Source organism: Pseudopipra pipra, chromosome 25 (assembly GCF_036250125.1).
Source record: "Pseudopipra pipra isolate bDixPip1 chromosome 25, bDixPip1.hap1, whole genome shotgun sequence".
NCBI classification, from domain to species: Eukaryota; Metazoa; Chordata; class Aves; order Passeriformes; family Pipridae; genus Pseudopipra; species Pseudopipra pipra.
In genome coordinates this window covers 533,112-550,691 of record NC_087573.1, presented here as the reverse complement: position 1 = coordinate 550,691, position 17,580 = coordinate 533,112, and the positions used below count along the sequence as shown (strand labels likewise).

General features: G+C 52.0%; 1 protein-coding gene and 1 long non-coding RNA gene across 2 annotated transcripts in view; one reads left to right on the top strand and one right to left on the bottom strand.

Annotated features, from left to right (window-relative positions):
- Positions 1 to 30: 30 nt before the first annotated feature.
- LOC135402539 (uncharacterized) lies at positions 31 to 6,961 on the top strand. The gene is made up of 2 exons (XR_010425151.1): positions 31 to 102; positions 3,023 to 6,961. It is a non-coding gene; the product is annotated as an uncharacterized LOC135402539 (long non-coding RNA).
- The window catches only part of NUDT3 (nudix hydrolase 3), a 23,431-nt gene continuing 12,054 nt past the window's right edge, over positions 6,204 to 17,580 (bottom strand). Inside the window, exons 3-5 of the mRNA XM_064635825.1 lie at positions 10,268 to 10,312; positions 9,472 to 9,556; positions 6,204 to 8,607 (exon numbers count right to left, since the gene is read on the bottom strand). Coding sequence (XP_064491895.1) covers positions 8,438 to 8,607; positions 9,472 to 9,556; positions 10,268 to 10,312 — 300 coding nt within the window. The 3' untranslated portion in view covers positions 6,204 to 8,437. The remainder of the gene's footprint in view (positions 8,608 to 9,471; positions 9,557 to 10,267; positions 10,313 to 17,580) is intronic.

Sequence of the window (17,580 nt, the reverse complement as noted above, 5' to 3'; positions counted from 1 at the left end):
CTGCAGGGAGTGACCTCCACCCCCCCCCCCCGGGAATGACCCAGTGCAGGGAGTGACCTCCCCCCGGGAATGACCCACCGCCCGGGAATGACGGACGCACAGGTAATAACCCACCGCCCGCCCGGTAATAACCACCTGCCCCGGTAATGAGCCCCCGCTCGGTAATGACCCCTCCCCTGACCCCCCCGGGAACAGCCCCTGGGGGCGGACACCCCGCATCCCCCTCTGGGCAGAGCTTGGCCGGGGGGGCTCCGCCTCCACCAGCGGGAGGACCGGTGGGACCCCCGCACGGGGCTCTGCCCCGCACCCCCAATCCCCCCCCAGGGTGACCCCCGCATCCCCAACCCCGCCCCATTCCCGGGACACCCCCCTACCCCCGCATCCCCAACCCCGCCCCATTCCCGGGACACCCCCCTACCCCCGCATCCCCAACCCCGCCCCATTCCCGGGATACCCCCCGACCCTCACTCCCCCCCCCGGATCCCGCGCGCCCGGCCCCGCCCACCTGCGCGCGCCGCCCGCACCCGGAACCCGTGACGATGGGCGGGGCCGGGCGCGCGGGGGGCGGGACCAGGGGCGGGGCCTGGCCACGTGGCCGGCAGGGGGCGCCAGAGACCGGGCGGGGGGGGCCGGGAAAAGGGGGAAGGAAATCCCGGGAAAAGGAGGGAAGGGAGGGAGGGAAAAGGGGGGAAAGGAAAAAGGAAAGAAAAGGCCCCGGGGGGGGCGTCCCTCCCCTCCCAGGGAGGGGAGAGCAGAGGGTTGGGTGGAGGGACAGACAGATGTAGTGAGTGCACAGCTGGGGGCATGGGCGGGACAAGAGACAGAGGGATGGATGGATGGAGCAGGATGGGTGGACGGATGGATGGATGGATGGAAAGGGACCGATGGACAGAGGGATGCAGATGTAGGTACGGAGTGAGCCAACAGCCCCCGTGGCCAGGGCAGACGGGGGTCCCGGGAGGTCCCGGAGAGTGCAGGGTCACGGGCAGGGTCCCCCACGTCAGGGGCTGCTGTGGGTCCCTGGCCGGGGGCTCCTGCTGTGGCCAGTCCCCCCCAGACTGGACCCCGGGCAGGGCTGTCACGGTGATGGCGGTGCCACCCCGGCGGTGGCAGCGGCCCAGCCCTGATCCCGGCCCGGGTTAATCCGCTTTGCCTGCGGGGACCAGATGGCCCCGCTAAGTGGGTCAGGCAGGAGCGGGGACACCGGGGAGCACCGGGCCCCCCTGCACTTCCCATCAGCTGCAAAACAGTCATCGAGTGAAAGGAGGGGAGAGGGACCTGGACACAGTGCAGCTGGGGGGACACGACTGCTGGTGCCTGCACTGGCAGCGGGACAGGGCTCGGTGTCACCGTGGAGCATCCGGAGCATCCTGAGCTCCTGGTCTGCAGCCTCTGGGATGAACTTGCCCATGGCAAAGGCCAGGGAGAGGCCAACAAGCCACACAGTCAGGATCCTGCCTTTTCCACTGCCTGCACCCTGCCTGTACCACTATGTGTACTGTTGCCTGCACCCTACCTGTTCCACTGCCTGTACTCTGCCTGCACTGCTGCCTTCACCCCCTTCCCAGCCCATGCCAGTTTATTTTCCCCTCCCCAGCCTGGAAAAGGACACCAGCTGTCCCAAGAGTGGCCGAGCTGCTGTTCCCCGTGTCCCACTGTCCCCGGTGGTTCCACTGGCCCCACCAGCCCCCCCCCCCAGCAATTGCACTGGTCCCATTGTCCATGTTGACCTTCCCTGCCCAAGAGACCCTTCCCAAACCAGCCAAGCCCCCCCAGCACCCCCCACTCACCACTGCAATGGGGGAACCACACAGCACGACAGGACCCCCAGGTGCCCCCAGCCCCCAAATCCCCCACTGCCATGGGGGGCATTGACACCCCATGGGCCTCCCATGTTGCCACCATCTGCCACTGCCTGCCCCCTCCCAGCCTGGCACTGCTGTGCCACAGCTAAAAATAAATCCAGCAATCTCTAGGAAAGTTCCTTGGAGAGCGTGAGCAGGAGCACAGGGCCAGGAGGAGCACGCAGGGCCCAGGGGAAGCAGCATCCTTGGGAGCAGGCCAGGGGATCACCAAGCTGCTCCACAAGGCCAGAGCCAGCCCTGGACATCCACAAACCCCACAGGACTACTTTTTCCCATCCACTGCTGCCCAGAGTATCCAGATGGGGAAAAGCAGAGCCGGGGCTGGGGTGGTGCAGGGGCTGCACATCCCCGGTGAAATCTCCCCCTTGCTCACTCCAGAGTGGGGGAGGATGTCAGGGAGGCTGAGGGCAGCATTGTCCCTGCTCCTGGGGACAAGGCTCCTTCTTGACCTGGGTGGAAGGGGGGCCAGCTGGTGGGGGGCAAATTTTTAGCAGGCGAGGGGAGCTGAAATAGCAGCACAGGGTGTTTGTGCCCCCAAGCTGAGACAGCAGCCCCCAGCACATAACTGGGGACGGCTCTGCTGAGCTGCTAAGCTCCCGTTTAAGCAGCTGAGAACAAGTGGCTGGATATCCAGCCAGTGCATCCCTCCAGCTGCTCATCCAGCCAGAAATGCCGGGCGGGGGCCGGGTGCCGCCGTCCCCGGGGGGCACAGCTTCGCCCGCTCAGGCATTACCGGCGCCGTCAGCACAGATTAATTCTGCCCTGGGCAGCCCAACACGGGGCTGACGTGCACCAGTCGCTGTGTTTTCCCTCACTGCAGCCTCACAGTGCAGGAGGAGCCAGGTCACACGCAGATCCCAAAGGGAATTTGCAAAGGCTGGGTCAGAGTTGGGTCTCCAGACCAGGACACACTTACTCTGCAGGGAAATGCAGGAGCTCACCTTCGTCCGTGTCCGCCCTGGCTGGGCTGGCAGTGCCACTGGCACTGTGGCGGGTGCTGGTGCTCTCAGTGCAGGTTCCACCAGGCCTCTCCCACTGCCAGGGGCTATTCCCACGGGAAGGACTCTCAGGAAGGACTTTGAGAAAGAGCAGATCCAGAGCCAGGACCACTTCTGCTCCACGAGGCTCTCTCCTTAAAATGCCCTGTTTTATTGCAGGGCCATCCCTGTGAGCGAGCCCATCTCAACACCAGGCTGTTGGTGACATCCCTCCAGTTCCTCTTCCAGGCTGTGACTGTCCCAGGCCGCTGCAGGGAGGGCTTTCTCCTCAGGTGACACTATTGCCTATGTCCAAGCTCACGTATGTGAGTAACAGCGCCGGGACAGAGACCAGGCTGGAGGCAGAGCCGTGTGAAATACTGGTGTGTTTATTGGTTGGCACTAGATTACAGCCCACGCGCTCGGCAAACTGGCATCCACGAATTTTATGGTTTTAACTTTTTACTTGACAGCTTCCCCCTTGCACACAACTCAACAGAGGAAACCCTTCCCGACAGGACCCCGACTGCCCGGCGACGGAGCGAGCGCAGAGTGGGCAGAGCCCTCTGGCCTTCCTGGAGACACTGCGGATCAAAGATCAGAACCATGGAGGTATGTGCTACACCTGCCAGCCAGGATCAAGCAGGAGAGCACCTGCATTATCCAGAGGCTCCAACTGAGATCTGAGCCCTGAAGGAAACGGGACGTGTTTTCTACTGAACATGTTTGACTTTGAGCAAAGGTGTCATAAAAATAAGTAAGAAAAAGTATCCACTGAAATGCTCTGTTTCCAAAGTGCCTCTGCAGCTGTAAAGTGTTTCTGCAAACTATTTCACCTTAATTCGTCATAACCCTCCCACGTGAACTTCACCAGGAGAAAAGAAACACCAAGGGCTGGGGTGAAGAACCGAGACCTGCAGCCAGGAAAAGAAACCCAAACAGACTATGGGAATTACAAGTCCAAAACCAATCTCAAATTCACAGAGAATTGAGCATTTCACTTATGATTCACTGAAAACACTTGAAAATCTCAGGCTTCTTTTAATTCTAATAAATTAGCAAGTTCCAAACTTGCTGACACTTCCCCGTGGAAGCCAAGCGGCAAGAGCGGCTTAAGGACCTCCACGAGACATCCCAACCGACCCCACCAAATCCCAACTGACCCCACATCTCAACCAACCACACATCCCGACCAACCCCACCATGTCACACAAAGCAGGACACCCCAGGATCCCTCCAGGCTCTGCAGCAGCCCCACCCCAGGCCTGGACACCAGGATGACTCAGAACAGTGTCTGTGAAGGGTCAGAGCCCGTTTCCCTCGGGCTGCTCACACCTGTCAGTGCCTGGGTTGGTGTCAGTCCCACTCAGTCAGGAGAGTGAGTTTGAAGGTACCAGCTCAGACACAAACCAGGGACAGGAAAGCCCTGAGGCTCTGACTGACCTGGGGTTCCTATGGAGAAGGCTCAGGCAGACACGCTCACACCCGGCTCCGAGGGCTGCCAGGGAGCCCCAGGTACACAGAGCTCATGGAAAGACTGAGCAGCAAATAATGCAAAGAGATTGTTCCAGATCTTGAGATATAGTAAATATAAAATAGGACACACAGGAAGTTCAGCAAACACTCTTGGACCTCCCCACATTAATTTCTGAGGCAATTCTAGAGCCAATTTCTCAAGTATAACTTCAAAATTCCCACCTTTCCACCAAAAAAAAACAAAAAAAAAAAAAAGGGAAAAAACCCCAATGGACTAGCACCAAAAAGAGATTTTATAAATCTCCTAAATACAACTTTAGTCCAGTTCAGTTTCTTTTTCACCAGCTACACCTCTTGGTTATGTACAGACTCCTGACACTAACCCCAGTACAGCACTGCAGGATCTGCCCCCACCCCAGCCCAGAGCAGCTGGGTTAGTTCAACACCAGGAACGTGAGGATCACACCCTGTGTGTGTCAGGGGCTCGGGGACAAGCCCAGGGGTGCTCCAGCCACAGGGTCACTGTGTCCCAGCAGAGCCACAGCCACCGGATGACACTGTTACTGAGCAGGAAAATGGAGCCAGGAGGGAAAACAGCCTGGGAGCAGGAGCAGAGAGGGCACTGGGTCACTCAGTGCTGCTGAGCATCTCTGGGATCAAAGCTCCTCCCACGGCAACCCCACCACTGCTGGGGGCAGGTTTGGCTAAAGAGACCGAGACCTCTGACCCTGCTCCGGCCACAGGCTCCGCTTGGGAGGGTCAAACCCTCAACCCACTCACCCCTGTTGCTTTGCACAGGTCCAGCCACTGCATCAGGCTGTGTGAAAGCACAAACACATCCACTGGGGATAAAACAGTGGGTCTGAGAACAGGCAGGAAAATCTACAGCTCTTGTAACTGGGGCACACGTTGGGCCTGTGCAGCCTCCAGGATTTTGCTCCCCGGGAGCAACCGCACACTGCGGAATGCTGGACACGGTTTCTGCATGGAAAAGCTGAGGCCCAGAGCCTGTGCTGGATCCAGGAAGGGAACTGAGGATTCCTGACATTCCCTACCCACATTTTTAGCCACTGAATACTTTGTGTCCGCACAAGGGAAAAAGCATCACTTGCAGATTCCAACCCCTTTTCATGTCTCCCTTTACAGAGTTTGCTTTAAGGCACACTCCAGCTGAGGCTGAATGAGCTGCCTCCGTGCTCCATGGAGAGCAGGGAAGAGCTCACAGCATCCACCTACCCAGGAACAGACCTGCCAGCTCAGGGGGGCCCTACAACTGCTGCACCTCGTGGGCATCCCCTGCGGGACCCACCTCACACCAGTGCCCAGGGAGCAGAGCTGGGCTGAGAGCCAGCTGAGAACTGCTCTGAGGGGATGCTCCATGTAAGGGTCAGGCCAGTCACAACATGCTGAGGTAAGAATCCCCCTATCCAATGCTACCAGCTCAGAACAGCACCAGGTTTAGCAAGGCTGGGAGCCCAAGGCTCATCCCACAGGGTTCAGCAGGGTCAGGACAGTGGCCTCAGCACGGACACCAAGCAGCACCAGCCCAGGCTGCAGAACCAGAGCACGGGGCCGCCCTCCCAGCAGGTCCCCTGTCCCTCACACAGGCACTGACTGTCAGTCCCAAACCAACTAACACCAGTTTGGATAAAACCACTGCAATTGCTGGGCTCTGCAGCTGGACCAGCTCTAGAAAGAACCTCAGATGCTGAGGAAGACAGGAATGGTGTGGTGCAGGGAGAGCTCAGGGAGCACAGGGCTAAGGCCTGGTCTGAAATCTGCATCTCTTCAGTCAAGACTATTCCTGCCCCAGAAGCCATTTCCAGTTACAAGGCATAACATCAGCCACTCTGTGGTAACAGCATCAACTCATGCCACATTAGAACACTTTCTTGGCACAATTTATTTTTCTGACCCAAACAAATAAGCCATTAGCAAGTCATTAACAATATTCTACCCTATATTGTCAGTTTAACAGCCCTGTAAAAACATTTTTAGTTTAAAAACAAAAGTGTGCATGCTGCTGATATTAAAACTGCAGTTACTCTTTCAGGAGTACCAGCTGTTTTGTTGCAACGCGTTCCCAACATACTAATCTGTACAGAAGAGACCAAGACTCCTCGAAGGCAGTAGTTGGCTGTGTCAGGTGCCTCGCAGGGACAGTGTTGGAATTCCTTGTACACTTCCAGACAGAATATTCAAGCCCTTTGAGAGTTTGGTTCAGGCTGACCAGCACAGAGTGAGAAAGGATTGTACATTCGTCTCTAAGTTGAAGTGAGCTGAACTGGTGTAATTTAGGCTCAATTCCAGCTGCCCGGGTTTGAGCTACTCCTTGAATAATGGGCTGTTCCTTACGCGTGGTTTTCCATGTCAGCGATCGCTGGCACTGCTTTTGGCCTTGCTACTCCACACTGATGAAAGCAGGGAGAACAAGGAAAGGAACAGAAGAGGATCTTAAAATGAACAGCTTCTTGCCAAACCAGCAAGGATACCATTCCCCCTTGTCCCAGGCTCCATGGATATTTCTATCAGATTTTCATATTGTAAGCGCTTCTCGGGAAGAGAGAAAACTCCGGAACAGTGAGTGTTTATTAGAATATTTTTTGTTAAATAAAGAGAAGGAAAAAAAAAGGAAAAAAAAAAGAGCACTGCAGATTTAATTTCACATCTTGGCTCTGCTCTGACAAAGGAGAGGTTACTGAACTCAGCAACCACTTCTTGTCCCAAGCCAGGGATTAATTAATGCCCCTCCCAAAACTTGTACCTGACCCAACCCACCCCCCAGCCCCAACCCTTCCCATTTTATTTCCCAACTAGACAACACTGTTGGCAAATCAAGACAGCATGAAACTTACAGCAATAAAACAACAAACCCCGTGTGAAGTGTGCCAACGCATCGGGGGGCTCTCCGAGCCGGGCGTGCTCCCCCGGGAATGCTGCCGGAGCAGCTGTACCTTTCACCGAGGGCACACTCCACGTGCGACTGTAAGTGCTGCAGAACCACAGGACAAGAGACCCAACACCTGAACGTTTCCTCCAGGACCTCTCCTCAGGACACACGTGGCTGCCCGACCGCGGGCTCGCGCAGCAGCGCTCCGTGAGGCCGATCCGATGCTTCAGCACAAATTCCAAGTCTCCAGCTCAGCACGGCGTAAGGCATGTGGACAAGAGAGACACGAGCAGAACGCAGCAGGAGCAGGGAGCAGCACTGGGGAGCCACACTGCAGTCTGTCTGTCTGACCCCCGTGCAGCCCCGGCTCCCACTGCAGACGACGCAGTCCGGGTTCTATCGCAGCGCTGCTGAGGCTGTTTGGTTTTGGCCAAGGGGTAAAGACCAACTCCTTGTGGTTTCACTCTGATGAAAATGCAGAAACATTGGCAGAAGCTGTTGGAGAAGCCACGGAGCCGCAGGGATGTCTGCAGGGATGTCTGCAGGTGATCCGAACTCTGCCCTCAACTTCAAGTGTCACTGCACTAAATTGGGAGATACTGGATGGGGAGTAAACTGGCCCAGCCACTAGCACTGTCACAGAATGTGTATTTTTAAAAAACAGAACAAAAGGCAAACAGATTAATTATGAACCCTTCTTTTCAGAAGCAGACCAGGATTAAAAAAATTCCCGCAAAATTAAAATGTTAGATCCTCCATCTAAAAAAAGTTTATACAGACGTGCTGCAAGCGACCCCCACATGGGTCTGAGCAGCACTTTACAGTACAGACTAAGACTTGAAGAGCTGATCTCACATTGAAGTCTTTTAATTAAAAAAAAAAAAAAAAAAAAAAAGTGGCTCTGGCTGGGGTGACACGAAGGGGACACTCGGGACACTTCAGAGCACAAGGCAGAGGAGGGGCTGGCAGCCTCCAGGCCGTGGAGCGGAGTACTGGGAAAGGGGCACTTCATGCACAAAATGTATTTTACAAAATACAGATCCAAAAAAGCAAAAAAAGCCAATGAAAAAAAATCCCACCTTGCACTAAATTGCAGCACTCTGAACACTTGCTCTGCCCCAGGCGGCTGCCCATGCCTGGTGTGAGGGAGGAGGCATGGAAACGGGGAGGGGAGGGAAATCCAGGTCTCAGTCTGGGTTTGGAAATGGCTCTGGCAGGGACGTTGTCAGTCATCTGATGTCGGACACGGAGCTCTCGGAGTACGGCGTGGTCATCACCGGGGTGCCGTTGTTGGCCAGACAGCCTTGCCTCAAGGTTTCAAAATACGAGGCCTGCACTGGTTTATGATATTGCAGAACTTTTATGGCATCTTCTATCTTAAACCATTCCCTTTTCCTTCCTGGGGGCAAGGAGAGAAATCAGTGAGTGCCACAGAACGACACTGTCCTTTCCAGTCTGAACATTCCTGCTCCTGAGCTGTCATTCTCTGTCACGGGCACCAAGGCTGCAGGACTCACTTCACTGTGAGCAAACTGGCAGTGCAAAGGCACTGGGAAATTCCTCCTGGGATTCTCTGATCTCGAGGGCCTCCCACTCCAACCTCACACTGGTGGCTTCCCATCCCCAGGACAGGTGTTTGTTTAGGGCAGTACATCTCCTACCTTGCATTTCCTAATTAATCTCCCCCATTTATTTTGCTATTTCTGCAATTTCTATTCAAGTCAGATACTCATTTTAAGACAATCCACGACACATACCAACCACCACCCAATTTCTATCAGTTTGCAAGTGAACTTCAATTTCCTGAGGACAGCTCTCTTCCCATAAACCCCTTCCATACACAGCCTAAGGAGAGTCACATTCCAGGTGCTGCAGTGCAATCCCTCCTGGGAACAACAGGTTCATTTCCATTTGGGAATCCAATTTAAATGCACAGATAACAGGGAATGATTAACCCACACTGCCCACACATATTTCCTCTAGTCCCAGACAGGACAGCTCTTCATGCTCTTTGCTTTGCACCTTCCAGTGCAAGAATTAAACACAAAATTGCTGCAGAGACAGCTGGACAGTTATTTAGCTTCTCTTGGGTCACAGAGGTGATAAAAAGCTTCAATTTGACCACAAATTTTTTTCCCAAGCAACCGAAGGACACACCACTGCAACCCTTCCTAACCACTCCCAGAGGGATTCCAGGTCCCAGAGGGATGCTGAGCTGAAATGGTTTGTCTGCATCAGTTAATGGCAGGAGCACAAAGCTTACCAATATTGACAGAGTCCTCCCAGTCCTCCAACACTTCGGTGACGATAAGTACGTAAACATATGTCCTGTGCTTCCTGTCCCGGTTCTGGAAGGCAAGGGGAACAGAGTAACCACAAACCATCTGGGGCAGCAGGACAGGGGGGGACTGCAAACTGCCCCCCACGACCCTGGGGCACCCTGGGTGCGGCTCCTGCCACATTACAGCTCGTCTGTAGCCACTGAAAGCTGTTGTGTTTTAAATGAAAGGTCTGAAAATATTGTTGGGGACTGGAGCCCTAAAGTGTAGTTCCTGATCTGTGGGGAAGTGGTTGGAGGACTGATGTGCTTATAAATCAGTTCCTCAGCTGGGAAAAAAACACAGGGCAGATTTTTACACAACTCAGAAATTCCAGAGTCAGGGACAAGGGAAGAGCTGTGTCTGGTACCTGCTGACTGTGCAGCACCCCCAGGTGTGGCTGTGCACCCCACGGGAGCACAAACACTGCCCCGGCCCCTCGGGGTGCTAGAGAAGGAGGGACTTTGCTCCCTGGCTGGGGGTGGCCTTTGGCAGCAAGAAGGGTATGAAGGCACCAAGAATATTCACTGTTGCACCAGGTATCAGCAGTGATTTCAGCTGAAGTGCCCATTGCAATGATCAGAGTCGCTGAACACATCAGTGTGAGCTTTTATTTACAGGGAACTTTCAAGTTTCCCTCCACACAAGCACCAGCTCACTTCACAACACCCTGCAGAGCCATGCTTACTCCAAGACAATTTTTTGCAACAAAATTTCACAGCATTGATGTCTGAAACTTACCTCAAAAATTCCCACTAGTCTTCCTAACGTCCCTTTCACTCCAGCCTAGGGGAAGTTCAAAGAGAAAAGAAACATGCTTTAACAACAGCTCAGTACGTGTTTTCTACTTCTTGTGCAGGACCAGTTCCTTAGGACAGGAAGCAAATGCTCTAAAATTCTGTTCATCTTAAACCAACACAGTCACAAGATAAGAGACAGAAATGTATCCCGAGTTCTAATCATCCACGCATTCCCAGGATTTTTTATCTTGTTTTCCTTTATTCAAGCAACTTTGAATTCAATCTGGAGGAAGAAGAAATATTTGAGGAGTTACTCCTTGCATACCAATACAGTCCTCGTGACCAGAATCTCCTCTGCAGGTTATTACAGCCTGAGCACAGGGAACATTGGCTTCAGGGTTTAGCAGTTTTAACTCCTCAAAATTATAGTTTAAGAAAGTAACTTTAAAGGACATCATTTACACCCTCAGAGCAACACGACAGCTCCCAGGTATTTCAGGGGTGTCCTGCACACTCCTGAAAACAGCCAACACAAACACACCAATGCTGTGCTGTGGCCCCAGCAGCAGCAACAAGAGGATTTTGGATATAACACGACCCATGCTGAAACAGGACTCTTGAATCAAGCAGAGACACAAATCAAGAGAAGATCTAAGCAACAGTTCTGTCTATTTGAACACTACTGAGGAGTTACCACTTCATCACACTTGGTGTCCCTTTTGGCACCTGCTCCTCCCCTCACAGCTGTTCTCAGCTCTCCAGGGCTGCACTGTGCAAACCCCAGCCCAACCTTACAGTCCCTCCTTTTTGACTACAGAAAGGGAAGATTTTGGTCCATGACTTAACAGGTCTGAACCAACCCGCCCAGCCTGGCACACGAGCCAGCCACCACTGGGCAGAAGGGTCAGCTGTGTCTCCAGCAGCTGGAACACACCCTGGACAGCCGAGGGAAACAGTGCCTCCTGCAGATGGGATACAGGCACCTCACTATGTCGAGCTGCTTTTTTAAAAAAAAAAGATGTTTGGGTGATGTTAATGACAAGACAAATTCTCTGTCCTACTGACCAGCTGCTGTACAGTACAGCTGCTGTACAGCTGCTGTACGTGCCTTCAGAAAGGAAGAACCTTCATTAATGAGAATATATTCCTGGTTAAGTTGCAGCCTACTGAATGAACATTCACAGGTACAAAACAATCCCATGGCACATCTCACTGCTGCTTCCAACGGGAGCTGATGTGGAACTGCCCCAGGAGCAAAGGGTTTGCAGCTCCCCCACTACAATCAGTCACACAGATATATAAATCCTTTTGGTAATGCACTCACTGAGCTCTACTCCTAGGAAGGAGCTTTTCAGCTGAAGCTTTTATGTTGGTTTTGGACGCAAACTTTGTCTCCTCAGAATTTCTGCCATCCTGCTCAGCCTAGAGGTGCCCCACTGCCTCTGGCCCACGCAGCTATTTCTGGAGCAAACAGCAGCTCCCTGAAGGTCACTGTGCTGCACATGGCAGGGCCTGACCTTTGTGGGGGAGTGATCCCACCTCCTGAAACTGGGGCTGCTGACCTGGGCTCCCAAGGCAGCTGGAAGGCAAATGCTTCAAATACATTTCCCTCAGGGAACGCCTTCAGCAGTGGGATGTATTTTTTAGCAAAGCCATGTCCATCAGCAGTGGGATGTATTTTTTAGCAAAGCCATGTCCATCAGCAGTGGGATGTATTTTTTAGCAAAGCCATGTCCATCAGCAGTGGGATGTATTTTTTAGCAAAGCCATGTCCATCAGCCAGCAAGAACACAGGGAGGAACACGAGGTTTCCACCTTCGCACCACACAGACACAAATGTGTTAAAAGGTGAAGTGTAATCCAATATTTCTCGTAAATAACTGTCTTAAGCCACTTCACTGGTTCCTGGAGAAGGCTGTTGAATTTCTGCTCTCCTTATTTACCTGTAGGCAACGAATCAAAAGCCAAGGATGTTGTTGTGATGGTTTATTGAACTCTCAAGCCTGACTAGAAATAAATTTATCTCCAGGCAACTAGCAAGCCTGGAAACTAAGGATGAATCCTGCCCAACCAGCCTCCCAGGCAGTTTATCCCCAGCTCTAGAGCTGTGCTTGAAGTAGCAGAGGGAGGTGGGGAGCCCTTCCTTCTGTGCTGGTAAAGGGAGATGATGGAAATAACTCTGTCTGCAAACCAGGATCCTCCTAATCTGTCCTGCCTGGTCTCATTCACCCAAAAAGGCACAAAGAACAATGCCAAGGCAACCATGCACTGTAGAAAAATCACGTTGAATTATCATCAGACAGCTCGAAAAAGCGCCAGGGTTTGTTTCCTGTAAGAACTTATCACATGTAGCTTAAATGGCCACATAAATGAATGGTTTGATTCAAACAAAACATGCTGATTTTATAGAGCAAGTCCCTACCAAAGCCTGCAAAGCACATCAGCCACTGCTCCTGGGGGCCAATGCCTCTCTCAGCCTGTTTTTCTGGTACAGAGGATTTTAAAGACAACCTACAGGACACCCAACACAGACTGACAGGATTGTCAGGCCTATTTTTGATAAAGCACTAAATTCCCACACCAACAGGAGAGCCTCTGTACAATGGAACAAATAGACATGCCAGTGGAATTCACAGTCTCACACAGGTTTCTAACAAAAGTTGCCCAAGACACCTGAGAAAATAAATAGCTGCTGTCACTAACAAAGCAAGCTTGGTAACAAGCAACAGAACTGCTGGGCTCCTCTCTGGGCAAGCTCCACACGTCCTCCTTTCCTAGGGGCCAACAGCATTTTCTTGGAGACTTAAAGCACAGTCACAGGCTCCTCCAGGCCTGCAGCAGGGTCTCAATCTTAATTTGCAACAGACGACTCAGGAATTTTCTCTTCAAGTGAATGGACTGAGAATCCTCTGCCCCCCTGGGCTGTGGCCACGAGTGTGGCAGGGGCAGCACAACTGGCATGGGGACCTGTTCCCCCCAGGCACTGCAAGTGCTGCACGTGGAGCCCATGCTGGAACCTCAAAGCACATGGAGGATCCTGGGAGCATGCTAGGAGATGCTACTGAGCCCACCAGCAGGGCTAGGAGAGCACCAGCACCAACTGTTCCATCTGCAGGTGTGGAAACAAAGCAAGGCCATCACACGACAGGATTCCCTGGGAAGAGGCACATTCAGGCACAACAGAGGGCACACAGAGCTTCTCCCCTGCTCTGCTGATCCAAATCACTGTCCAGTGGCTCAGGGAGTCCTCGCTGGAGGAAAAGGCAGCTCTGGCAAGAGCACATCAGCCACAGCCAGAGCCCAGGCAGCTGCCTGAGCAGCACACACTTCAAACCACTGCTGCACCCACAGGGGTGGGCTGGGGCTCAGGACAAGGAACAAAAATCCAGAGGAAATGAAGCTTTACTAGTTCTGCTGCTCATGGAACAACTTGTTTTAATAAAGAAAAATTACTGAAGACATCCAAGAACAGCAGGTTCAGGTTTCAAAGCTGAAAATAAGTTGGGGTCAGATGCAAAAAGCAGCCTGCAGCAACACCATCTGTTCCTCGGGACAGCTTTTATTTCCTTCCATCTGAGCTAAGGAAAATGTGGGTTGGAATTTCAGCTATTTCACTTTGCTCTATTAGGCTCAAAGCCTGCATCTACTACAGATTACTGCTGAGCAAGAGTACTGTGGTGGAACACCCAAATCTTTGCTCTCAGACCTGCACCACTGAAGGAGTAAATCCACCCACGAGGGCCGCGGGTTCAGACACGTTCGGAGGACGCCGATCACAGACCTGCTGGGCAAACTGTGCTGTCACTGCTGTGTCTCACAGAGGGTTGGACTCATTCATCTAACTCTGTACTGCATGGACCAGTGTCTGCTGCTACGCCTGTGAAATACAAATGAAACACCACGACAGGGAGAAGAACATTCCAACACCGCACTCGTTTTCATGGATTTGAGTACACAGGGCACGGGACAGTGACTCTGGGCCACCACTTGCTCTGGGTATGACTAACTCTAGGAAGAGTTCAAGGCCATCATCTTATCATTCATCCACGGTCCCTGCAGTATTTTTAAAAAGTCTTTGTATTTTAGCACTGAAAAATATCAATATTTGTATTCTAAATCACTAACAAAATACATGAAACAGTAAAGATGACTTATAAAGTATGTTTAAGAGGGAAAAAAAAGGTCTAGTAACCAGATCAAAGTACTATGGACTATTTTGATATTGGCACCAATTGCCTGTTTGATCACAGGATCAAGCACAACTTCTCTGGCTTTTGACTCTCATGAAGAAAGCACAACAAACACTCCTGCAATTTTATAAAATTTGACATTTACTAAGCATTTAAAGGTCAGGATGTGAAAGATGCTCTAAGTGAAAAATGAAATGGGTTTCACAGATGAACGTGCAGTGACTTTTTTCAAAGTCACTCTGTAATAAGTTTAATTTAAAGCATCTTTTTCTAAGCCACGTTCTTTACCAGTTGCTCACACCCATAAACCCCCTTATTCCTAAGCAAAAAATACACCCCATGAGCACCAACACCTGTTTGGAAAGGGCACACACTTTCTAGAGGGTGAATTTCAGAACACACCTGCAGTTCCCAGCTCTGCAGGACCGATTACAGAATTTCCCAACAACCTGTCAGGAATGAGAGGTTTTATTCTTAAAAGGCTGCTCTGCCCCAGAGCGGGCGTGTTGTCTACTGCCACTGCCACAAACAATGCCCAAGAACTCCAGTCACTTCCAATCTCATGCAGACAACAGTGAGCATGACAAGTGTTGGTACCTGTCTACTTTAATACTCGTGCTGGCACAGATTAATACAGATAAGGACTACCTCAAACTGGGACAAGGACTTGGACTCAAACTGGGACAGAGTGATCACAGCCTTCACTCAGAATCAACATTTCTTTTTTGGCACAGTCTTCTAGAATTTGGAATATCAGAAAGAGGGAAAAGCTAGATATCTTTAGATGACAATTATCCCAGTAATAACATGGATAAACTCAAACACATACAAGGTAAATTTAAAAGAGTGAATGGAGAAGTTAAAAATCTTCATTTGGGGAAGCGTCTTTTGAAAAGAAAATGCACACCATGCAAAAGAGAATGAATTGAGAAGAGGCAGCCTACTGTCATCTTCAAAGGCCACGAGCAACAGGAAGGGTCACGAGTCTTTACAGCTCTTCCAACTGGCTCTTATTAAAAACTGGAAAAGGCATACCAAAGTCAGGGGAAGAAACTCCACACATTTCTTCCCCAGCTTTGAGCAGCATGGAAACCACCTTCTTTCAGAATAAAAATTACTTTGTGCTCATTGACATGGAGGAAACTGCATTTTCCCTCTCCCAACAGGAGCAGCAGACTGGACCTGTGCCCTCGTGACAGACACGTCTGTCCAGGAGAGAAGCAAAGACATCAAACCTACTCAGAAATCAGCCTCAGCTCCAAGCAGGCTGAAAATGCCTGGATTCACATGGAAAGGAGAGCAGGGGTTCCCAGCTGGCACACACACCAGCTGCCCAGCACTGCCAAACCAGCAGCACGAGCTGGGGAGGTGGGTGCTCTGATCCTTCCCAGCACTCCTGTTCCAACAACATCCACCCCAGCCAACAGCTCCTGGAGTTTGAGGCTGGGGCTGTAGGGGACACTTTTGTGTGCAGACCCTCAGCAGCACATGAGCACAGCCTGTCTGGGGAAGGCCTCACACCCCCAGAGCTGCAGAGCACCCAAGTCCTTCTGTCCCTGTTGCAGGCCGGGCCCTGCAGACCCCTCGGGGGGCCTTTGTGTGTCAGACACTTTGGGGAACCCTTGTGTGTCAGACCCCTCGGGGAGCCCTTGTGTGTCAGACCCCTCGGGGAGCCCTTGTGTGTCAGACCCCTTGGGGAGCCCTTGTGTGTCAGACCCTTTGGGGAACCCTTGTGTGTCAGAAACTTTGGGGAGCCCTTGTGTGTCAGAGCCCTCGGGGGCCCTTGTGTGTCAGCTCCCACCGCTGCTCCCGCAGCCCCAGGGAGCTGTGGGTGCTCCATGGGTGCTCCGTGGGTGCTCCGTGGGTGCTCCGTGGGTGCTCTGTGGGTGCTCCGTGGGTGCTCTGTGGGTGCTCCGTGGGTGCTCCGTGGGTGCTCCGTGGGTGCTCTGTGGGTGCTCCGTGGGTGCTCTGAGCTCCCGCTGTTCCCCGCTGCTCCCCGTGGGGCGGGCAGAGGTGCCCGGCCATGACTCACCCCTGCCAGGCTGCCAGGCTTGAGTTACACTGCCAGTGGCACCGGGCCACGTGAGCAGGGAACACCAGGAGGAGCGGGATTATCCCAGCCAGCCCAAACCAGTTCCTGTGCTGCCCAGCCGTGCCAAGGCTCCCTTCCAGCCGGGGCTGCCATGGAAGGTGCTGCTCTCCCGGGTGCTGCTGCCCGGGAAGGGGATGCACATTTATTTTAAGGACTGAGAGGTGAAGCCATGCACCTCCTGAATGAACCCTGGGCTTCTGTATCAAATCACTCCATTATTAATAACACTTGGGCTGTAAAGCAGGAATCTGCAGCTAAAAATATTCCTATTGTTCTGGTTGCACTCACTTTGGCTTGTTATGTGGTTGAAAGGTTGCCAAGTTACTGGAAAAGCAGGAGCTGTGTTACAAGCTGGAAACAAAATTTGCAAGCAGCAATCCCCAGTACTAGAGGGACCTAAAGACACTGAAAAAAATACACTTTGACTGTATAATCTTTTGTATCTTTCTGATAAACTGCTAGTTTATAAAAACATCCAAAGAGAAACACACCACTCAGGAGCTGCCACATTCGATGAGTCCAACAGCCCAAATATTCAGCATTTTGTTAGACAGCAGCAGGTACTTCAAATACTTCAGAGAGAAACCTGCATATACCAGACATTTCAATAAAGCAACTACAGGAGAAGGGTCCTCCCAAGTTCCATCAATTAGCTCTTGATTTCTGTTCTGCAGAGAGCACAAAGATTTATAACCCTCTCAAAAGCATTTTTAATCCTGCCTTATGTAACCATGAACCTACTTGGTCATCCATCTATAATCATTTAATCGTTTCTGAACACAAGCATCTCTCCAATTTGTTGATATCCAGAAGCAAATTCTAAAAACATGTTTTACATACAATGCAGTCAACTGCCATTTGCTGCCTTTACATTTCTTATGAAGAAAAAGATTGCTCTTCCAGCTTCAAAAGAAAAATATGCCTTCTGCGTACAGCCCATTGATCTGGTTTGATCTGCTGTTTGATCTCCCTCCTGAAACAAGTTCAAGTGAAAAAGAAAAACCAAGCTAACAAACCCATACACACTTTAGG